The sequence below is a fragment of the Nicotiana tabacum genome, chromosome 6 (genome assembly GCF_000715075.1).
Source record: "Nicotiana tabacum cultivar K326 chromosome 6, ASM71507v2, whole genome shotgun sequence".
In the NCBI taxonomy this organism is placed as follows: Eukaryota; Viridiplantae; Streptophyta; class Magnoliopsida; order Solanales; family Solanaceae; genus Nicotiana; species Nicotiana tabacum.
This window is the reverse complement of record NC_134085.1, coordinates 215,473,920-215,498,347: the sequence shown is the minus strand read 5'-3', so window position 1 is coordinate 215,498,347 and position 24,428 is coordinate 215,473,920. Positions and strand designations below refer to the sequence as shown.

Genomic DNA, 24,428 nt, shown 5'->3' with positions numbered 1-24,428 from the left:
TTTCGATCTTATAAAGCTCGTTAAAGTAAGCTTAATAATGCATAGCAAATTATAAGTCATTTCATGTAGACATGTACTCGTGTATTTTAGTTTTATATAAGACATAAAGAGCCACGTAGGAGTACTGTTTCGTGGATCATTAGTAATGATACATATGTTTGCTGAGAATGCTCTTCAAACTTAACTTCCGTCTCAGCCTAACTTCTTCCGTTTGGACCGTCATCGAAGGACCAAAGGGCACCAAAATTGAAAACATAAGAAGCATAGTTTATCCTCAATGTAATCTTCGAGGACCAAGTTAAACTAAATTATAAACTTAGAGGACTGTTTCTGCTAAAAACCCATTTCGATTACTTTATCTCTCTCTCTCTCTACGGGGTACTTCAATTTCCCTTTCGTTTTCTCTCTCGCAGCTCTCCAATTCCTATCGCCGATTCAAAACCCTAGAATTCAGATAACCGAACAGGTTGGTTGTAAGCTCCATTGGTATCAGCGTCGACATTTGGTAAGTTTTTTTTTAATAATTGTCTTCCATATCTTATAACGAGCCCTAATTTTCTCCATCTCTGCCGAATACACTATTTTTCATTCGATGAACTCGATTTCTTTAGGTTATTAGTTTTTGAGGTCCGGGTACAGTGTTTTAAATAGCTTGTACTATCATCTTTGTTCTTGATTGTTGAGTAAATCTTTGCATTTTGATGCTATTTAAGTGTTTTCGGATGATACGCAGAGTTGTTTTAAAAATCGCCTTTTTGTAATTAGATGCTCTAACACAACAACAACAACAATAACAACCCAGTATAATCCCACAAGTGGGGTCTGGGGAGGGTAATACGTATGCAGACCTTAACCCTATCCCTGAGGGTAGTGAGCCTGTTTCCAGGAGACCCTCGGCTCAAGACAGCAATAAGAGACGATATATTAGTATTATCAATAGACTCATACAAAATAACATAAAATACATACCATAACATAAAATAACAGAATAACAACAATATAACAACAATATAAGAAATATAGAAAATACGAAGAGGGTGGACGGTATACTAATATCCAACAGATAAATCCCTGCATCAGTAGTTGATCAGTAGCATCCTAAGATTAACTCCTAACTGGCTAGTCTCACTCTAGTTCGCTGTAGAAATATCCACAACTTACCCCTAACCTACAACTTTAATGTTCGACCTCCACAATTCCCTGTCAAGGGCCATGTCCTCAGTAATCCTAAGACGCGCCATGTCCTACCTGATCACCTCTCCCCAATACTTCTTAGGTCTCCCTCTACCACTCCTCGTGCCCACCACAGCCAGTTGGTCACACCTTCTTACCGGTGCATCAGTGCTCCTCCTCTGAATGTGCCCGAATCATCTGAGTCTTGCTTCCCGCATCTTGTCCTCTATGGGGGCCACGCCTTACTTCTCTCGAATATCTCCATTCCTAATCTTATCCATCCTTGTATGCCCGCACATCCACCTCAACATCCTCATCTCTGCCACTTTCACCTTCTGGATGTGTGAGTTCTTAACCGGCCAACACTCGGTCTCATACAACATGGCAGGCCTAACCACTGCTCTATAAAACTTGCCTTTTAGTGACGGTGGCGAGCAAGGTTGTGCTGAATGAGTGCAATGTGAGCGGATGATATCACTAGTCTGTAGGTTTAGGTGAGAATTTAGTATGAAGTCTGAATTCGTAACTTCTGTGATAGTTTAAAGTTTGTTACTGTATCAGAAACTCAGAAGCTACTTTTTGGATAAAATAACTGTATCACCGTAAAAGGAAAACCCCATCTACAGGGATATACAAAGGTAAAGAAACCTATCCATTTTTTTTACAATGGTGGTCTTCGGGCCAAATTGCAAGCATCTCGATTATTCCACGGGGTACCTGCTACCTGGCACCTTCAACTAGGGATGCGGTCAGTACGGTACGGTATTTAGATATTTCAGTTCAGTATTTTCGGTATTTGGTTTCTTAAAATGCTATACCAATATCATACCTAGTTAAATTCGGTATTGTTCGACTTTTATTCTTTCGGTTTCAGTTTATTCGGTCCAATAACTTCACTTTGTTCGGCTTGAATATTAACTAGTGCATAGAGCCATCACTGTTGTCAAAAGCAAAAAATTCTAAAAAGCACTCAAGGTCTATTGGAGATTTAAGCTCAAAGCGCAATTAAAATGTGGGCTTTAGTAAAAAAAGGCGCAATGAATTGAACTCATTGTTATTATATATGTAATTCAAGAAAAAAGAGTAACAACTTCACTCATAATGTTTTACTTAACAACGTAATACACTTATTTGTTGATTATTATTGTTATTAAGTACTGCCTGATTCAAGATAGAACTCATGGGCAATAAGGCACACACCTTAGTGCCTTGCTTACACTTAAGCGCAGCTTAAGCAAGGCGAAGCGTGCTCCCTGAGCTTTTATGAGCTTCAGAGCTTAAGTGCGCCTTTGACAACACTGAGAGCCATATACTGTGATTTTCTTAATTAAAGTATCCACAAATGCAAAAAAAATATGTTCTAAGTTTACTCAACTGTTGATAAAATCTTTGTACAAAACCAGCAAGTATCAAGCCATAGAGAGAAAAAAAGGTACATTTTTTTTTTGATTTGCACCGGGTGTCCGAGTCTCTTCGAGCCCCGACTAATCCCGGGGGTGCACAAGCCCTCGACAAGGAGTTTCCCGCAAGTGCACCACGGTAAATTCAGGTTTTACCTAGTCCGATGGCCCTCAGAAATTATATGCACCCAGTGGGTTTCGAACTTGAGACCTTGAAAGGGAGCAAACCCCAAGGCTCAAGTCAATTGCCACCAGGCGAGAGAAAAAAGGCACATAAAGGAATAAATTTGTTCATTGAAAGTGTTTTGTTACTTGCTAAACTTAGAGAGAAGGACTAATCCAACCTTAGAAACATTACGTTAAACTGCTTGCAACCTTGCTTGGCAATCTGGAGAGTAAGAGTTAGAATCTGAAGCCTACCTTGTTCCTCCATCTTCCTAACAAAGTACATGTCCGTTACTACCAACCTCAACATGAATGTCAAAGAAAAGTTTTGCGTAACTTAGCATGTTATAATCAATAAATATGTGTATTGTGTCAGAGGCGGATCCAGGAATTAATGGCTACGGGTGCCACTATTTAAATGTAAACCAACCACAAGTGAAGGAGATTAAATAATGGTGTACACCGATTCAATTCGATTTGTTTTGAATTAATTCGATTCGATTCGATCCATTTTGAATTAAATCAATTCAATTTAAAAGATTTTTACGCATAAATAAATATGTGATACACCCCTTAAATTTAGATTTAGCTGATTAATACTATATCTTTGCTGCATCACTCTAAAAAATTTCGGCAATTAACAAATTAACATTTTATGGATAAAAAGAGAAAATGATTAAAATTACATCCAAATAAAATTTGAAGATCCAAAAAAAAAAAGGACACAAATACACAATTTAAATAAATAATAAAATGAGATTGTACAAGAAAAGGTGAATAACAAAGATGAAGAAAATAAAAGAAATTAAGAAAAGGAGCAAAAAAGAAATAAAGGAAAGGAAAAAAGGTAAAACCACAAACCTCAGGTGCTTCGATCCTAGGACTTGCAGATTGAATTTCTACGCTTCAACCGCGGCACCTACAATCATTTAAGTACTTGAGGTGCCCCTTGTTTATTATGTAGGTATTTTAGAGGAAAATACTAGTATATATAGAAAATTTTATCCGAGCGACCGGGTGGTGTACCACCCCCAATCCACTACATAAATCCGCCCCTGTATTGTGTAACTTAGTATATATTTCGGTACGGTGTCGGTATTTCGATATTATTTTTTTAAATACCAAATATCATACCTAATATCATATCTTTTGGATTTAGTGGAATAAGGACCACATTTTTTTTTAATGAATTAAGTAGTATTATAAATGACATCAAGACGATGCATGGAAGCAAAATAAGTACAAAAGGAGTGAGTTTCTTAGCTCTGTTCAATGAACCTATGCAATCGCTAAAGAGCTAACAAAGTCCAAAACTACCATGTTTTTTCTTAAGGTGATATGGTGGATTCCGTCTAACTGGCTTGTTAGCATGAGTAGTTTGGCTTGTCATTTGCTGACAATTCTTCCATATGGTTCAGGAGAAAACAATTACATAGATTTTGCAGCTCAAGGTGCCAGTAGTGCCAAATTGAAAAAAAAATCTCCGCTACAGCAATATGGAAAAAATTTGTTGCCATTACCATATAGCATTACAAAGTAAATTAGTTTAATTCTTAGGAAACTTTTCGCACGTTAGGAATGTGATCCCACTGTTTTGCAGTAGGAATGAGTTGATACAAGGGTGAACATAGTTGAAGAGGGCAGCAAGATGGGTCGTGGGGTCTCGATGAAGTCGTAGTGCCTTATGATAAATTTACTGGGACTACTTGGCCTTGGTAAATAAGAAAATAGCATCACAAATTACTAACTATGACTATGAGGATCAGTTTTCAAGTTGACCAAAGACCTGTGCTATTTTGTAGGTGTCCTGGTGTATGCCACAAGTTAGCATTAGGGACATTGTGAGATCATGTGCACACTGTGTTCCTTGCTAAGCCAATCAAACTAAAAGCTCCTAAAACCAACATGCTAGTCCTGTTCATCGTGTGGAATTATAGATATGAGTCCAAAGGAAAGTAAGCATTGACATGTATGTTAGATTGTTAGGTCCAATTTTTGATTTTCCTCTGCCGGGAGGTTGAGAGGATGTCCGTGAATCCAATACTCTCCTAATGGCCTGCCTTTGACTGTGCCGGGGGGATTTTAATCGTGGCAGGCAAAAGCTATCTTGAGGACTCAGCAAATAACTACTATTATGCCTCAAAACCTATAGTTTGTTTGACTATACTAATCAACATTAGCCATTCACTCATTTGGGCACTTTGTCTTTTGGGACAAATTATCGTTTCTCTAAAATTAGAGATTCTCCAACTCTCACACTTGACCATGTGATTATGTAGAATCCCTAACCAACTAAACACACTCCTGTCAAACACCAGACCTGTGTAAGTGAACCAGTAACGACTAAATCTTAGTGCCAACTAATATGTATCGTATGTATGGGCACTTATGCTCTACTTTCTCTTTATTATCCATATAGCTTTCGAGAGGTTGTAGTTTTTTCAAGACAATTTTGCTCCATATATTTTTAAGGTTACGTCGTCCTTTTTAATATTTTCAATCATCATGATAGCACCAACAGGCGGTGCATTTGAAGGTCTACGTAAGATATGGCCTAATTGTTTTAGGCAAGCTTCTCTATTTTTTCCCTCTCTGTGCTGCTTGCATTTTTGTCAGATGTGAGCACATCATGTGAATGTTAGGTGGCCCCCAGTTTTTAGACATATTTCCTCTTATTCCCCTTTGTATTGTTCACCTAGGAAGTGGAGCATTTTTCGAATGTAAATTTAGATGGTCTATTGAGCTTGCTGTAGTCTCATGTAGATGCTTTTTAGATATCTAATCTTGGATCTTTTCCAATTCTCACCTTCGTTTTTTGCTGTTTATGTCATGTCCCCTTGGTCCACCATATAGGCTGTTTCTTTGATTTGTGCAAAAGTATAGCATTGAGTTTCAATGCCTGCCCTTGTTCCTTATGATTTCTGTCTATGTAGTTTGTATAGATGGTGTATGGATGTAGTTCATTAATGTTGATGTTTAATTCTCACATCCATACTACCTTTTCTCAGTCTCAAATAATATCACGAAGAACCAGCCAAGTGGGACTAGCAGCATGAACATTTCAGCTTTTAAGTAAACTTTAATGATCCTTTTGCAGGAGTTTTAGGACAGACAGCTGGTATATGTTCTGAAGTGTACATTGATTGTAATGCCAAATGTTAGAATAGTCAGTTGCAACATTTTACGGTCAAAGGTTCTGGACTTAAATCATCTATGCGTGGCAATGAAGTTGGAGATAGAGTTCACAAATTATTTGCACAAGACATTTTATCACAAGTACAGCCTCATTCGTCGGTAGTGGACGTCAATTGGCCAACTTCAAGTGACAATATGTGGGCTGGAAGCCAGAGACAGACAGGTGTACTGAGTTCCAACACAAAAAATTACAATTTGCAGAACTCTGGTAATTTAACATGTTGTTTGCTCTCTATTTGCTTGCTGAATAGCTGTTTGTGTGATCTCTTGCTTTTCCTGCATGTAGACACTGGGAGAGGACTAAGCAGTTATCCATTCAATGGGCAGCATGGTTTAAATTTTACACAGTCAATTCCGAGGCCCGAGTCCGCTAAAAATCAGTCACAAATCCAGCAGCCAAATTTGAATGGTTACATGTATGGTAATCAGTTTTACCAGACAAGGCAGGGTGAAACAAACTTTCCCGCTGTGGATACTAGTTCCGATCAATGTAATATAGCCTCAGGAGGCTCACCTTTTTTTGAGTCACAGCAATGGTTGGGTCCTGAACAGCACACAAGAGCACCTGTTAGATCAGAACCTTCTGATAGTCCTGTCAGTGTTGATCTTTTTGGTGGTCAGCAAATCTCTCATCAGCAATCAAACATGCTGCATTCTTTGCAGCGGCAGCAGTCTGGGATTAGTGACATGCAGCAATTTCAACAGCAAGTTATGTTCATGAAGATGCAAGAGCTTCAGAGACAGCAGCAACTTCATCAACTAGACGCGAGGCAACAAAATACATTAAATCAGGTTTCCTCCTGTTCTAAGGTGGCATCTGGTGTCCATTCCCCAGCATTAGTTAACGGCACTGCAAATTCTGGTACACTAAATCATTCCTGGGGAAATGAGCTTGGCAACACAAATTGGCTGCAGCGTGGTTCTCCAGTACACCAAGGGTCCTCCAGTGGAATCATTCCGACCAATAATGGCCAAGCACAACGTGTAATGGGTTTGATTCCTCAACAGAATGATCAATCTCTATATGGGGTTCCTGTTTCTAGTTCAAGACCGTCTCTAAACCATTTTTCACAAGGGGTGACAGATAAGCAAGCTGTGCAGCCAATGCCGGCCTTTAATAGTTCATTTCCAGTTAATCAATATGCTCCATTAGCAGATCAGGTCAGTGGGCAGGATGGGATTTTCATCTCTAGTCAGAGCCTCCTTGAAAATGTATATGGAGATGCTCCAAGTCAAGCTCTGTCGAATGCAGTAGATGTGGGTAACCTTCAGCAAGATACTATGCAAAAAGCTTCAGCTCTCCAGGACTTCTGTGGCAGACAGGATATAGCTGTTCCTTCAGAGACCTCACATGAAGAAGGTGCAGTGCGAGCTTCTTCCGTACAAAACGAGGTTGGACTAGATCCTACAGAAGAAAGAATTTTATTTGGTTCAGATGATAATATATGGGCTGCCTTTGGCAAGAGTCCTATGAGTGGTGAAGGCGGTAATCCTTTTGATGGTGCTGAATTGCTAGATGGGATTCCGTCTATCCAAGGTGGTACTTGGAGTGCTCTTATGCAGTCTGCTGTTGCAGAAACTTCTAGTAGTGATGCTGGACTGCAGGAGCAGTGGACTGGTTTAAATTTTAACAGTACTGAAATTCCTTCTGGGAAACAGAATTTGACATATGACAGCGAGAGACAGAGAACATCTTCTGCTGAAGACAATTTCCCCCAAGCCTCATCTTTGAAATCTGTTTCTGTTCATCCCTCTGATAATATCGATATGAGAAATAGCTATCACAATGTTCAGGGACACAGGTTTCCATTTGAGCCTGGCAAGAGTCTGCAATCAAATTCTTCTCAAAGACTTGTGCAGTCATCAGACGAAGGAAATAAGTGGCCTAAGTCAGGTCAATCACAGATGTTAGAAGGTCACCAGATGGTTGAGAAGACTTCAAATCCTCTTGACAGAGAAATGATCTCAAAAAACATTTCTAGTCCTTTGACGCCCGAGCTTGGTGGAGTTAGGGAACAATACAACAAATCAGCTGGTTGGAGTGTTCTTGAATCAGCAGTGCCTTCTGGAGATGCAGTAAGTGTCTCAGGAGAGAAATCATTTAAATGTTCCCAAGATTACAATCAGAAGAAATTCATTCAAGGTGAAGTTGTTCATAGTGGTGCCAGGTGGAATTCTAATCCTGGCCGTACTCCTACAGTTGCTATGGAGCGCGCAGAATCATCTGTGGGTAGTCCCCAGGCAATCTTGGAGGTCTTTAGCTTGCATAATTCTTCCGCTATACCAAACTCAAGTACCATGAGGAGTGGCGAGGAAACCAGTCAATTTTTCCAAAATAATCACCAAGCTAGTTCTTGGAAGAATGCTGATCCACTGGTAAAATCTAGTGTCAGCAAAGGCTTGGATGTCTTCCAGCATCATGTTTCTGAGGACAACCATCTTTTGCATTCATCTCTGGATATTGGTGACAAAGAGTATAAACTGCATGAGATGGAGAACAGCGATAAACAGGAGAACTCAAATGACAGCCATCGTTCGAACTTATCCCCTCATTCTTCTGCTGGTGGCGTTGGGGAAAATGTCTTGTCAGATGCCAGGGATTCAAAGTTTCTGCCAGCTGGGAAGCAGCAGTTGTCTAATCATGTTGGTCGGAGAAATTCTTGGGCTAACAAGTTTCAGTACCATCCTATGGGTAACTTGGATAAGGATGCAGATCCTTCTTATGGAATGAAACACCCTACTCATTCTCAGCCTATGTTGCAGCAGACTGCCCCCCATGGCCAGTCAATGTTTGCTCAGGTTCCTAGTATTCAGGCAGAATTTGAAAAGGTGTTATATCTGATTTATGATAATATAATACTGTAAAGTTCTGTAAACCTTTGGTCAGTAGTGAAAGGACAATGTTTCTTGATTTACAGGCACGTTCATCTGATGTTCTGGCCGATGGCAAAGGCTTTGGGCAGGTGCGCTCTGGCGGCAGCTTTCCTGGTGGTGGATCTAATATGTCTTCACCATTAAATAGATCTGTTGGGCTATCACCAAATACGGCTCCACAATCTAGGTTGTCAATTCTCTATTCTATAGCTTATTTAGTTAATCTCTTAGCTACACAGCGATAGCTTATATCTCTAATCTCTACATAACTTTACATGGTTCTTTGGAACCATATTGACTGTAAAATCAGCTGTACTACTCTTTTAATCTGTTCATGCTGTATAGATCTGTTGTTTTTGACTGGTTTTCTCATTGCAGTCCAAATATGCTACAGCTTCTTCAGAAGGTGGATCCATCGAGAGAGCATGGTGCAATGGCTCACTTCAGCAATTCTGACCAGAAAGCATCATCTGAGGTGCCTGAATCCGAAAATGCTGATGGGTCTGCTGGACACCTCCGGCGAAATCAGTCTTCTGCCTCTCAAGGTTTTGGTCTTCAACTTGGTCCTCCATCGCAGCAGATCTCTGTCAAAACCCATCTCTTGTCATCTCAGGGTCCTACCAGAGGTCTTGGCTCTTCACATTCAAGCCATGCTGCCGTTGAGATTAGAGAAAAAAGTCGGGGGCAGATGCCCCGTCCGCATCAGGCTCAATCTTTGCCTGCCCCGTCAGACCTCAGACCACAAGAGTTAAAGCATAGCACATCTAGAGTTCCAGGAAGTACAACTAATGAAACTACTATGCACACCATTCCTGGGAACTTCTCTTCAGCATTTGAATCAGCTTCTGTCCTTACTCACTCGAGAAATCAACTTCAAAATCCCCACATGGTTAGGGCTAGTGGGCAAGACTCCACAAATCAGTCTATTAGCGTATCTTTTGATGAACATGCTCCCCATTCAACGGAAAAAGGAGATTCTGGCAGAGGACCCTTGCTGAATGGGGCTGGCAATATACCATATGGCCCTGCTCTCTCTGCGGGCAAGTCTCAGTTAAGTAATGCCAGTGGTCCCCATGGAAGCGTCTCTACTAATCGAGTTTCGGCGAAGGAGTCAGTATCAGCCTCTCCATCTTTTTTAACTCCTGGGATATCTCTGCAGGGTGCATCTTCCAAGAAGTTCGCTAATATGCGGATGAATTTCCCACCACCACAGCACCTTTTTAGTGGTCAGTATAGCAAGGAGCCTTCCCATATTCCCCAGCCGAATCAGATGAATATTATGGAGTCATCATTATCTGCTCCAGAGAGGCAAGGTGATCAAGATGCCTATAGAGGAGGGGCTTTCATGTCTGAGCTTGGTAGTAATTCAGTGAGTTCTCTGTGTTCTGTTGAGGCAGAAGAACTGCGAGAAAAGGAGAGCACTTCTGAGCCAGCAGCTTCGGATAATGTGGACTTAGTGCAGAAAATGATTGATTCACAGGGTGGAGAATCTATTGTCAAGAATCTCCCCGAAGGATCTCCTTCAAATTCGGCCTCTATGCAGAAAGATATTGAAGCCTTTGGCCGATCACTGAAACCAAATAGCTTTCCCAATCAAAGTTACTCCTTACTAAACCAAATGTGGAGCATGAAAAACGCGGACACCGATCAATGCAATATGGCCCTCAGAAGAATGAGGGTACCAGACAGCAATGTAGCTGCACAGCAAGTTTCTTCTGCTGATTCTAGAATGCTAAGCTTCTCTGGGCAAGATGATTTGCAAAGAAGTGTGTCATTTCAACATGGAGGAAGGATGACTCCTCCGGATGTTGCATTCCATCAGGATGAATATCAGACTGGCTCTCATAACGGTAATACTAATTCTGTCATGCCTGAGCAAACTCAGATCAGTCCACATATGGCACCATCTTGGTTCAATCGGTACGGAAGCTTAAAAAATGGGCAGATGTTACAGACGTATGATGCACACAGAGCTGCCGCCATGAAGACAGCTGAACAACCTTTCACTCCTGCGAAGTCTACCAGTGGTTTGCATGCATTTAATCCTATTCAGCAAGTAATCCATGCAACTGCTGATAGAAGCCAAATTGGTAATCTTGGGCCAAGTTCAATTGCCAGCTCTGCTGCAACTGAACATTTTTCTTCTCTACAAATGTTGCCTGTGAACATTGGTCAGCAGCACCCAATCTTGAAACCCAAAAAGCGGAAACGTTCTACATCTGAACTCACTCCTTGGTACAAAGAAATTTCTCTGGATCTATGGAGCGATCAGACAATCAGGTTCTCGTTTCACAGCAACTTTTAATAGATCCCTTTCCTTTTAAGCTATTTGTCTGCTGCCGGATGTTTTCTCTTATTCCATTTGTTGTTATCATTTTGGTTGTTAGGTTATTTCCAGTTTCATATTTATTGATGCATGTTAATTTTTTCGTTGGCAGCCTGGTGGATATAGAGTGGGCCAAAGCAGTTAATAGGGTTACCGAAAAGGTATCTTGATTTGCCTACTAAATCCTATTATTTCTACAATTTGGTTGCATTTCAGTTCTGACAGCCTATATTCTTCTAATAATAGGTTAAAGGAATTGAGTCGGTTGATGATGGGCCACCTAGGCTTAAAGCTAGAAGAAGGCTTATATTGACCGCTCAGCTTATGCAGCAACTATTTTATCCTCCGCCTGCAGCAATTCTTTCTGCAGATGCTAAATCAGAGTATGAGAGTGTGGCTTACTCCATATCCAGATTGGCATTAGGGGATGCATGCAGCATGGTCTCTTGCTCGGATGGTGATACCAATATGCCTCATGATGGAAAAGAACCGTAAGTTCTAGTTATTACTTGAGATTGATTAATTGCATCTAGAAATTTGTTGCTTCAGTCCTAATATTTTGTTTGGTGTATTATTAGATTTCGTGACAAGTGCAAGGTATCTGAGAAGAAAAATTGGCATCAATTTGCCAGAGCTATGGAAACGTTAACGGGAAGAGCGAGGAAGTTAGAAAGTGACTTTGTAAGGTAACTGGTTCATATTCGTTTATGGTTCTGTCTTTATTTGATACTAACAAAAGCAGCTTCCATCAATTTCACATGGTTCTGATTTTGCTACCACTATGGTGCAGTTTGGACAAGAGAGCGTCGGTATTGGACGTGATAGTGGAAGGACAAGAGTTGGAGAAGTTCTCAGTCTTCTATCGATTTGCAAAGTTTCATGGTCGGGGGCAATTCAATGGTGCTGAGTCATCATCAACAGATGCAGCTGCACATAGCCATAAACCTTTTCTGCAAAGATATGTCACTGCGCTTCCAATGCCTAAAAATGTTCCTGATAGGGTACAATGTCTTTCATTATGATCATTAATTTAGTTAATATTTTTTCCGCGTTCTTGTCATCAATCCAGTAGCTCCCTAGGAAGTTTTGTCGCTAATTATGTACTGGCACTAGTAGCAGCATGAGTAGAACCACACAAATGCAATTGCAGAAAGAACAGTCTCTAAATTGCCACCTCAAATGCAATATAGGCAGTCCATTTTGCACGTTAGCCAATTATGACATTGTCAAGAAATGTGGTTCATTCCATGTGTATCTCTCCCAAGCTAGAGAGAGATGTCCATATATAGTTAGTTCAGTGTTGTGAATGTGATGGTAATTATTTAAGTCAGGTTTAGTGTGCTTCAAGTTCGCATCTTCTAGGTAAATATATAATGCCTAGGCTTATCTTAGTAGGTAAATATGAATGTCAGCTTTTGCGAAATTGCTGTTTTGGCTGTTTGTACCTTTTTGATATTCCAGCCCTCTTCCCCTCCTCCCTTCCGCCCCCCAAAAGAAAGAAGGATTTCTTCAGACCCCCATAAAATAGAACATCATAAAAGCTGTTCAAATGTCAGTGGCCACGTTTTCTGAGTCCGGAACCCAATTATTATTTTTTTGGACTCAAAGTACATTAATAAGTGTAAAAAAATAAAGTTACTTTTCTATATATAACGTTCAAATAAAAGACACTATACCTTAACGATAACTTTTGTCGTTAAGGTATAACGTCTTTTAGTTGAACGTTATACATAGCGCACAAAAAAGTTACCGTTAAGGTATAACGTCTTTTAGTTGAACGTTATACATAGCGCAAAAAAAAAAGACAGCTATATGTTAGATCAATAGCGGCCTTTTCTTTGCTATTTACGATGGACATGGTGGACGTCATGTAAACCATACGGTTTTTCTGTGACCGTTAATTTTACATGTGTTTACCACTTCATAGAGACTCGTGTAGCAGGCTGCCGATAAATTTAGTTGTGACTCGTGCAACCTAATTCCAAAATACCCACTACCTAGATAAGGGAAGGATATAGAAATTTTATTTCTTTTTAAGGATTTAACTTATGTAGGTGGTGGTACAGACTTATTTACATTTTTAATGTACTTTACCTATTATAATAAGGTACTTATTTTATTTTTTAGGTTGCTAGATTAGATTTGCTATAAACAAAGAACGTTAAGAATCAATGTAACTGCTTATTTATTCATGATAAGCAAATTTTCACTGCCAATATTCAGAAGTGTAACTTTTTACTTGCACCGTCAAACTTGTTCTTGTGGTACTCTCTCCGGGTCCATATTAAGTGATCAATTTGCCTTGAGCACACCCATTAAGGAAATAATAAATTTTAGACAACAATAACTAGTGTGACTAAATTACCTTAATTAAATGTTGCAGTATAATTTAATGTGAGGAGTAAAAGACTTTTTAGGGATACGTACATAAAGGTGATTTTGAAAAAATAAATTGAATTTTTCTTGATATATAAATGGACATTTATTTTGGATCAAAAGAAAAAAAATAAATTGTTCACTTATTGTGGACCGGATGAAGTAACTTTTAACTTGAAGTGTAAGAAAATTTTACACGGTCAATATTCAGAAGTAAACTGCTTATTTATTCATCTCTTCGTATTATCCGCGCTTATCCTAGAGACATTTCAAGGTTTAAAATATGAAAATCTGAACCGATATTACAAATCTGATGACCTAATCTAATTTTCTTAAGAATGGACGAATCTAGCACTTAAGTTACAGGTTCATTTGAACCAGCAATTTTAGTTCATTTCGCTGTGATTTATAAACTACAAAAAGATGGAAAAATCCAGCACTCTACTTGCTTCTCCCCAGATATTTTATTGTGATATTGTACGATTTCATTTTGTTTTCTTCTTGTTAAAAAAATGTACACATAATTTTATTTATTCTTGTAGTTGAGATTCGAAGCTGTCACGTCTCACGGTTTTGCTCCCCCCTCCCCCCCCCCCCCCTTCTTTCTGCTATTATGTTTTGATTGTACATTTTACAATGTGCTTATTGTAGACTAAAAAGATGAAAAAACAATGTTAATTCTCAGGAAAATCTGAAGTTATTACTCAGCTCAATCAAACCAATTTATTTTCTTTTTTTTTTCTTTTTACATTATGCTGCAGTCATGGTCAAATTACCAACTTTTTTTTTAATCTTAAGAAGCAACTTTAGTGGTCAGCCGAAATGAAAAGTGAAAATTACTCAATGGAAAACCAAAAGAACAAAAAGAAAATTCCAACCTTTTCTTTTTCATTACTATTTGTTTAATCCAAAGGGAAGAATAAAACGTTATAAAGAATAATGATGCCAGTTCCTGAATTTCCTTTTTGTCTTGCCAACGAAATTTGTAACTTAAGTGAAATTACAAATGGTCAAACAAAGAGAGGTGGAGAAAAACCATATGGTTTACATGACGTCTACCATGTCCATCTTAAATAGCAAAGAAAAGGCGGCTATTGATCTAACTAGGGGTGTACAAACCAAACCGATAACCCGCACCAACCCGAAAATTCGAGTCAACCCGAAAAAAAAATCGACTAGTGGTTTGGTTTGACTTGGTTTGGTATTGAAAAATAAAACCCGACCACAATAGGCTTGGTTTGGTATTAACTAAAAAAAGTCAAACCGAAACCAAACCAACCCGACATTACATGTATACATATTTTATATATTAGATAGATAAAAATATTTATTAGAATGTAAGTTATAAATATTTCTTAATTTTTATTATAATTTCTTTATATAGCATAATATTTTAAGTTGGTATTATAGCCCATGTAAATGTTTGTTTTTGTTTAGCCCATAAAAGAATAATTGAGCCCAAACCAAAATCTAATCCTAAAGTAGCAATAGATTATCTTAAAGCTGTTCTGAAACACGTAAACAATTGAAATCATTTTGCCTCTTCTCCAAAGGCAAAAAACCCACGCTCTTCCTTTGCTCAAACCCTATCATCGGTAAAACTCTCATCGGTAAAGCTCTCATCAGTAAAGCTCTTTTGCTCTCATTTTACATGTTTTCTTTTAGCTGCATACATATACCTTACTTTTCCCCAATTAACTAAGATTTTTCTTTTTCAGATTAGCAAGTCTTTTTTTGCAAATATGTTGTATTCTTCCCTACTGTTGAATTTATTTATTTATTTTGTTTCTCTTAGGTGATTAACATGAGTAATTGATTGTTACTTAAAAAGATATTGAAATTTGTTTACTTATATTTTGAATCATTTGGTTAAATAATATGAACTGTGTAAAATTAAGAGAGATGTATTTCTTACATTGTTATGCGATTTTGTCTTATTCCTCAACGTATGAGCTGGTGTATTTCTTTGCATATGTTATTTGTTGTCACAATGCGAAGGTAAATTCCATGAGTTAAATAGTAACTGGATATGTTCTATTTGCAGGAACTCTTTGTAAGAATGGAAACTATAACTTCTGGAGCAGATGCAGAGGTGGTTGTCAATAATCCTTCGCCAGTGGCAGCTCAAAAACAAAGTGAAGACACTCCTCATCGATGCACTCCTCCTAAAAAGCAAAAAAGAATGACTCCATCAAAAAAATCTAAATCTGGAAATAGTGGTAGAGAGATGTCCGCGATTTGGAATCACATCTCCAAATTTATTGCTAAATGAGGTAAATGTAAGGCAAAATGCAATTATTGTCCTAAAACATTTGTTGCAGGTAGCAAGAATGGGACTACTACATTATGGTCGTATTTAACTTCTACATGTCACAAATCTCCCTTTAGAGCCATTGATAAGAGACAATCAACATTAAAACCTATCAAGGAAGGGTGGCTAGAAGGTGGTTCGGGTGTTACTGAAAGGGTAGTGTATAATGTGGATGACATTAGGAGGGCGATTGCCGAATTTGTAATTCTTGATGAGCAACCTTTTAGAGTTGTTGAAGGAGAAGGATTTAAGAAATTAATGGCTAAAGCCTTACCTAATTTCGAATTACCTTCTCGTGTAACTGTTGCCAGACATTGTTTGAGGATTTATCATGAAGAGAAGGAAAAACTTAAAAATCTTATTAAGAACCAACGTGTATGTCTCACTAGTGATACATGGACATCACTACAAAACTTAACTTATATGGTTATTACTGCATATTGGATAGTTATTTTTTACATTAATTAATATTTAAATATGTTAATTATTTATTCTTTTTTTTTTCCAGAATATGTAGACTCACATTTGAAGATTGATTAGAGGGATGATTAACTACAATTTGCTTCATGACTATTTTTGAAAGTGAGGTCATTATGCCTTTACAAGTATTTTAGAAACATGCTCCTCTGGTTGTAATATCTACTAAGATGCCCAACTTCTTAGAGTTTAATATATTCTCTTTTTGTTTATTTTTTAGGACTCTTGGGTGTAATGTCTACTCTTAAAAAGTTGGTGATAATTCTTATGTAGAGTGCAATATGATATGCAGTTTATATTTTTGCTAATAATTTTCTCAAAAAATAGATAAATGGACAAAGCTGACCAAAATATATGCAGTGAGAAAACTCTTTATTTTCGTTGTATATTCGTATTAGATACAGACCTAATTAATTAGTTGTCATAATCACAATGAAGATCCTTGCTTTTTGGTCTTCAGTGTATATCCTTTAAAGAAGGCCTAGGTGGCGATTATTACACCACATAGCAAATTTACTTGTTAGAACTTATACATCAATAAGTTTTCTTGTAACTGTACATCTTTTTAGTTAAGAAGAAAGAGGTAGTTAGTTCCCTATAATTGTTTCTAGAAAATGACCCCAACCTTCGTGAACTTTGTGTGATAAAGTTAGATTATTTTTGCTTTTAGTATTTTTTAATGATTTTTATAAGTACTCCACTTAATCCTATAAATCAGTAAAATAAGGAATATGACTACACAAAACAAAAGGAGAATAAAGAACATGCATAAAGTATAGTTGAGGTCAATGCTAAAAAATAAGAAATGACAGTTATTGGTAAAATTGTATTTAGGACTATAGAAATATTTGGAGCACAAGTTTATCGGAACGAAAAACCCGAAAAATCCGAGAAACCCGAGAAAATCCGATATTAAAAAACCCGACTTTTGTTGGTTTGGTTTGATCTATAAATTTAAAAACCCAATACAATTGGTTTGGTTTGGTAATTGCAAAATCCGAACCAACCCGATCAATGTACACCCTTAGATCTAACATATAGTGTCTTTTTTTTGTGCGCTATATGTATAACGTCCAAATAAAAAACACTATACCTTAACGGCAAAAGTTACCGTTAAGATATAGTGTCTTGTATTTGGACGTTATATATAGAACGGTAACTTTTTTTTTTATACTTATTAATGTACTTTGAGTCCAAAAAAACAACAATTGGGTTCCGAACTTCGGAACCTAAATATTATGTGTTTGAATTCAAAACACACAAATAAATATATTAAGAAAAAGATATTTTTATATATAGCGTGCAACAACAATACGCTATATATTAACGGTAACAACCGCCGTTAAGTATTGCGTGGTGTTGTCGCTATATATATAGCGTTAAAAATTAGAACGCTATGCACCTGAAACTGTTCTTTTGGTTACTTTTATCAGATTTGACTGTCCCTCTTTCTTTCTCTTTTGGCATTATTTGTTGGCCTTGTGACCTGAAATCAAAGAGACCAAACCTTATTAGAATAATAGAATCTCTTCCACACTTTGCTTTATAAAAATACCTAGTACTCTATATTTAAGCAACAAGAGTGACATTATTTAAATTAATAAAAGAGACACTGTAAGAGGTGAAATGATTTGTATTGATTGTGTTAGTTTTTTTAGGTGTTTTTCTAGGTGTTATGAAATGGAGAGCCAATTAAGTATATATATATATATACAAATATAAAAAACTGATTTTCTTCTTTCTTTTTCTAAAAATAGATTTCATATTATTAGGTTTTTTCACTTTTAACCTGCGTCAAAAATTATTTACATATGATAGTTAAATAACTATATAAAATTCATATAATTTTTATATATAATATATACATGTATTTTGTATATATTGTATATATATACATTATGTATATTATATACAAAAATTATATGAACTTTATATAGTTATTTAACTATCATATGTAAATAATTTTTGACGCAGGTTAAAAGTGAAAAAACCTAATAATATGAAATCTATTTTTAGAAAAAGAAAGAAGAAAATCAGTTTTTTATATTTGTATATATATATATATACTTAATTGGCTCTCCATTTCATAACACCTAGAAAAACTAACACAATCAATACAAGTCATTTCACCTCTTACAGTGTCTCTTTTATTAATTTAAATAATGTCACTCTTGTTGCTTAAATATAGAGTACTAGGTATTTTTATAAAGCAAAGTGTGGAAGAGATTCTATTATTCTAATAAGGTTAGGTCTCTTTGATTTCAAGTCCCAAGGGTTCTAGTCGGAGAAGAAGACGAAGGGCAGTATTTAAATGGGGGTATAGCGTATGAAAAGAAAACGCTATATATAGCGTACAATAACAAGACGCTATATATGACAGTCAAATCGTCAGACCATATAGCGTATGAATACAAGACGCTATACCTTAACGGCAAACATTACCGTTAATATATAACGTCTTGTATTTGCACGCTATATATAGAAATATATTTTTTTTAAACACCTATTAAGGTAATTTGAGTCAAAAAATAATATTTAGGTTTCGGACTCGCATTTCGGGTCTTATAATAAAGACAGAATCAAAGAGTCAATTTGATTCCATTCCAAACTACTATCAAACAAATTCCTTCAGCCGCACAATACGTGGCATTTTCTACTCATCGATTTCTCTGCCATTAAACCATCAATTTTCAGTTTTCTTTGATTTTGTTTGAAAGCCTCCAAAAGATGCAAACGGCAGAAAACTTCTGAAAGATGTCCGTAATTTTACCAAAAATTCTATAGCAATATTGGGTGGAATTAGCAATACATTATAAACTATAGTAAAAAAATTTATACTACAATTTTCAATGGGGATAAATTTAAAAATAGTCAGATTTATACGTGGTCATTTAAAAATAGTTACAGTTTTAAAAGTAATAAAAATTTAATCACTTTTCAGGTAAAGATAAATTTGAACGAAAATACTATTCAAAATTCGGAAAATACTCCAGCATAGTATACTGGAGTTCCAACATAAGTATACTAGAACTCCAGCATATTATAATGGAGTTTCAGCATAAGTATACTGGAACTCCAGCATATTATAATGGAGTTCCAGCATAAGTATACTAGAACTCCAGTATAATATATTGGAGTTCTAGTATAATATCGGTCCAACATAATATGATGGAAGTTCGTACACAAGTGCTTCAATCTCCGGTATATTATACTGGAACTTTCCGCGTGTTGGAGTTTCAGCATAATATGCTAGAAGTTCATACACAGGTGCACAGATCTCGTGTATATTATGTTGCAGTAAAATAGTGGTTATTTTTAATGACTTTGCAAATGCTGGCTATTTTTGAATGGTCAGTCAGAAAACTGGCTAGCCCGTGCTATTTTTACTTTACAAAGAGTAAGTGTATTGAGGTAGAGGCGGAGCCAAAATTTAAAGCTTATGGATTCACATTATAGTTCTTTTTAAGTTATTGAGTTCTAAATTAATAATCTGTACATATTCAATGAATTTCTAAGATAAACACTTCTTCCGTTCACTTTTACTTGTCACTTTTAGCATATCAAGAGAAGACAATTTCTTTTTCTTTTTCCAGTTATACCGATAGTATTAATTACTCATTTCAAATTATTTTCTCAAATCTATTAAAAATATGCATCAATTAATATGGATATCATGGTAAATTATGCATATTATTTATTATTTCTTAAGAGATGTGCAAAATCAATAGTGGATAAGTAAAAGTAAAAGGAGGAAGTATACGATTTAAACCAAAACTACTAAGTTTGACCGAACCCATAATCGAAGGACCGGCTCCGCCCTGTATTGAGGACACCTCCCATCCTTAAAGCACCGACGCTGAGACTTTTCACAATCCCTCACTAGCATGAAAAATTGAATATGGGTCCACAATCAGAAAATAAGAATTGAGATGAGTCCTACTTTAATACCAGGTTAAATAGATTTTGCGTCTGATTCGATCACAAAAGTTAGCGGATGAGGTGAAGATTGATCAAGTCATATTGACTATTTATCCCTTAAAGCACCGATGTAAGATTCTTCACTATTAAAAGTGAGAATTATGTGATTAGGGCTGTCAAATTTGGCCCAAGCCCACGTGACTTGCCCTACACTCGACCATTTATAGAACTAGGTCTGTCTTGACGAAATCCATAAAACTCATTTTAAGTTGGGCTAAAAAAATTATTTAGTAATAATATAATTCATAAGAAAACAACATATATTAATTAAAGCTTGATAAAAGTTTGGCGAGTTGGATTACAACCCAAATTTTAGGTAAAAAATGCACTGTATAGCCAGTTTTCGGATTGGTCATTCAAAAATAGTCAGCGTTTACCAAGTTAATGAAAAATAGCCACTATTTTGCTGCAACAGAGACCGGCCGAGCATAATATACTGGAGTTCGGTGCACCTGTTTATGAACTCCAGCATTTTATGCTGGGCTGATATACTTTGTTGGCTCCAGTATAATATACTGGAGACTGGAGCACCGGTGCTCCAAACTCCATAAAACCTTTTCAAAGCAGCACAAAAGGGGTAAATACATAGAAGTTATTTAAGGAAAACAGTCAATGGTACACGGTTTGTGACAAATATGGAAAGGGAATCAATCAAACAGCTAGTGAAACCAAAACTACAAGTTCAATTCGAATGAACCAAGTCAGAAAAAGGTAAAGGAGGTTCAATCAAAGAAAATCAGTCAGGCCTTATTAAAAGGATTTCGGAATCAATCAATTAGTTGGAAAAAAACCTTTTGAAAGCAGAGTCCTTATATAAAAGGCACACAAATATGTAAATCAGGAAGGGATTGTCAAATTATTTAGAAGAGAGTTTAATTAAAGAGAGGTTCAGAATCATAAGCAAAAAGTGGTACAAGTCCAATTTGTAGACTCACGAGGAGTCTGCGAGTCAAGGGTCCCAAAGAGGAACCCTAACTCGCACACAAGAATCAAAATTGCCAAGAAACCCCCAAATTTTGGGGTTTCGAATTGAGTCAGACAATAAAGATGAGAAGGCAAGCCACTTGATAGAGGCTCAGGAGTCTTTTCCAAAGACTTATGAGAAATAAACAGACAAGATACATAGTTAAGAGCATGGAGAACACGTTTTGAGAAAAAACTCAGAACTTAAATAAGTTCAGAAGAAAAAGATACAAACTTAGGCAAAAACAGATGAATCATGCTTAGTAAGAATACAAACACAGTCCAATAACGCAAACAAAATCAAAGAACTCAATCATAAACACATATAGCAAAGATTAACATGTGAGCATAGGAGAAAATAAAGTAGAAGAACAGTACATGCGTAGTAAAAGAAATCGGACAAATACACATAAAAAAAGAACAAAAAGAAAGTTTGAGAGACGAAGGGGTTCAAAGGTGGCGTATCAGACGAAATGAATTAGGTTAGTGGGGTTTGAAAATTAAAAAAGGAAAGGGGGAATTATGGCCGTTGATCAAAATGATCAACGGCCTGGATCAAAAGGGAGCCGGGCGGGTTTTTTAATTAGGTCAGGGGTCAGGTAATTTAGGGATTGGGCTGGTCCGATTTGGGATTGAAATTGGGTCAATTTAAGGTTAAAGTTGAAAGGTAAAAAGGGGTTGTAACTGAAATAGAAATGGGGCTAAATATTAAATAGCCAATTTCTGTCACGACCCAAACTCCGCTCTGGTCGTGATGACGCCTCTCGTGAAGACAAGGCCAACCAACTAACCCAAATCTCCTTTACAGAAACAGTTAAAACATAAATAAATACTTTAAATATGATTCAATAATGTTAATTAGCGGAAGTACAACCCAACTCAGCCCAAACCGGGATGTCACAAGTTACGAGCATCTAGAAGAGTCTAAATACAACTACAAGACCTGTAATATACAGAATTGGATTTAAAATCAAAAGGAAGAAATGCGGTGCTGCGAACGTTGGCGGTCACCTTGCTCAGCTCCGATAACTAAATCTCCAATCAGCTCAAAACCCGCTATCGGGTGAACAAAAACCTGCATCTACACACGAGGTGCAGGGAGTAAAGTGAGTACTCCAACTCAGTGAGTAATAAAAGTAACTAATAACTGAGCAGTAAGAAATCACGTATAGAAAATCCTCATGCTGTATAGAAGCAATGTAAAACTCTTTGAGAAAAGTAGTGAAGTAGTGAAATCTTTAGAATTATCTTAGCTCAGTTTAAACCACTTTTGAAAATGCCTTTTTCAATAGTTACGCAAATGCATGCAAAACAAATGGTGCAGATAAGCACAGAAATCCGCCCCTCGAGCACAACACTCAATTATCAGATAACACCAGGAAATCAGGTAGATATTTCATGAAGCATCACAGACAACATATAATGGCAGGCAAATGAAACACAGTAAACACAATAAACAATACCAGTATCGCTGCGGCGTGCAGCCTGATCCACATATCGCTGCGGCGTGCAGCCCGATCCATTTAACGTCGACGACGCTCACTGGGGGTGTGCAGACTCCGAGAGGGGCCCCTTACGGCCCAAGCGCAATATCAAGCCATCTCGTGGCATCAAGTCTAGGCCCTCAGCCTCATATCAATATCAAGCCACCTCGTAACATATAATCACATCACTCTTGAGGCCTGAAAGCCTCCTCACATCGCTCACAAGGCCTGAAAGCCTCCTCACATCACTCAATATATCCTCACATATGACCCTCGGTCTCACTCAGTCAAAAATCACTTAAGCCCCTCGGGCAACAGTAAAACATGCTGCTCAACCCAAAAATAGTATAGGAAATATCTTTTCAAGTGTTAAAGTAAAAATGAACTTGGTTGAGTTTTGAAAACAGTAGAAAATACATGACTGAGTTCAAGTATAAAATCAAAACAGTGAGGAAATATTAACAATCATCCCTGAAGGGTTCAAATAATCGGCATGAAGCCCAAATATTGCAATCAGCCCAAAACATGATGATAACAAGTAAGTTACAGTCAAATATGCAGTAAAATCATCAATCGGGACGGACCAAATCACGATCCCCAATAGTAAAAGACCCCACGCTCATCATTCAGCGTGTGTCTCACCTCAATATAGCACTACGATGTGCAATCCGGGTTTTCAAACCCTCAGGATATCATTTACAATCATTACTCACCTCAAGCCGGCCAAAAGTCTAGCTCGCTATGCTCTTGCCTCTCGAATCGGCCTCCTCGCGCGGAATCTGACCAAAATCACAACGAATACGTCACAATAGGCTAAAGGAACAATACCCAATCGAAAATAGTCGAAAAACATCAAGAAATCCGAAATTGGCAAAACCCGAGCCCCGGGCCCACTTCTTGAAATTCGGAAAATTTTACACCAACAGGTTCCTTATCTCGCCACGAGTCTATACAGATAAAGAACAACAAAATCGGAGTCCAAATGACCCCCTCAAATCCCAATTCTTGTCCTCTTAAGTTTCAAGCCCTAAACCACCATTTTTGACCATTAATTCCTTAAATTTTCAGTTCTAACTCATGAAATAACACTATAGATTTGTGTTTTTCAGTCCAAAATCCTTACCTTGTCGAAGTCCCTTGAAATACCTCTTCAAAATCGCCCAAAGCTCTCCAAGTCCAAAGTTAGAAATGAGAAACCCTTCAAAATTCGCGAAGATGGGTTTAAATACTTTCTGCCCAGCTAAAACCGCTTTTGCGGTTAAATTGACGCTTCTGCGACTTCCGCTTTTGCGGTCCCCTGCCCGCTTCTGCGGAATTTCACTTAGAGCCCAGACTGCTTTTGCAGTCCATTTCCGCATCTGCGGATTCCGCTTTTGCGGAAATTTTCCTCAAGTCCAAAACCGCTTCTGCGGCTTCCCAATCGCATAAGCGATACCGCTTCTGCGGTCCAAGTTCCGCAGAAGCGAAATAATACCAGAAGCAGCTGCAACATGCAACAACACAAGTCCAAACTTCCGTTTAGCCATCTGAACTCATCCCGAGGCCCCCGGGACCTCAACCAAAAATACCAATACATCCTACAACGTTATTCAAACTTGTTCCAATCATAAAAACACATCCAACAACACGAAAATCATCAATTCTCATCGATTTCAAGCCTAAGTTCTTCTAAAACTTCTGAAATATGCATTCGATCAAAAACACAA

General features: G+C 37.4%; 1 protein-coding gene across 3 annotated transcripts; it reads left to right on the top strand.

The window, feature by feature from the left end:
* The first annotated feature begins 374 nt into the window (after positions 1–374).
* LOC107790329 (uncharacterized) lies at positions 375–12,556 on the top strand. 3 transcript variants are annotated; one of them, XM_016612248.2, is made up of 9 exons: positions 375–505; positions 5,836–6,096; positions 6,220–8,762; positions 8,852–8,994; positions 9,186–11,087; positions 11,246–11,294; positions 11,380–11,624; positions 11,712–11,819; positions 11,924–12,556. In XM_016612248.2, exons 2-9 carry the CDS (start codon positions 5,952–5,954, stop codon positions 12,153–12,155), a joined length of 5,367 nt encoding a protein of 1,788 aa, XP_016467734.2. In that variant the 5' UTR covers positions 375–505; positions 5,836–5,951; the 3' UTR covers positions 12,156–12,556. The 3 variants fall into 3 exon arrangements, with proteins under 3 accessions (XP_016467734.2, XP_016467733.2, XP_075112788.1); XM_016612247.2 differs by having other exon boundaries at positions 5,836–6,141; XM_075256687.1 differs by having other exon boundaries at positions 386–505; positions 5,747–6,141.
* The last annotated feature ends 11,872 nt before the right edge of the window (positions 12,557–24,428 follow it).

Bases quoted from the DNA above. Each gene is read 5' to 3' on its own strand.
- LOC107790329 (XM_016612247.2), top strand. From the start codon at position 5,952: ATGCGTGGCAATGAAGTTGGAGATAGAGTTCACAAATTATTTGCACAA. The intron at 8,763-8,851 runs GTGTTATATCTG...CTTGATTTACAG, and splicing joins TTCAGGCAGAATTTGAAAAG to GCACGTTCATCTGATGTTCT. The intron at 11,295-11,379 runs GTATCTTGATTT...TTCTAATAATAG, and splicing joins TTAATAGGGTTACCGAAAAG to GTTAAAGGAATTGAGTCGGT.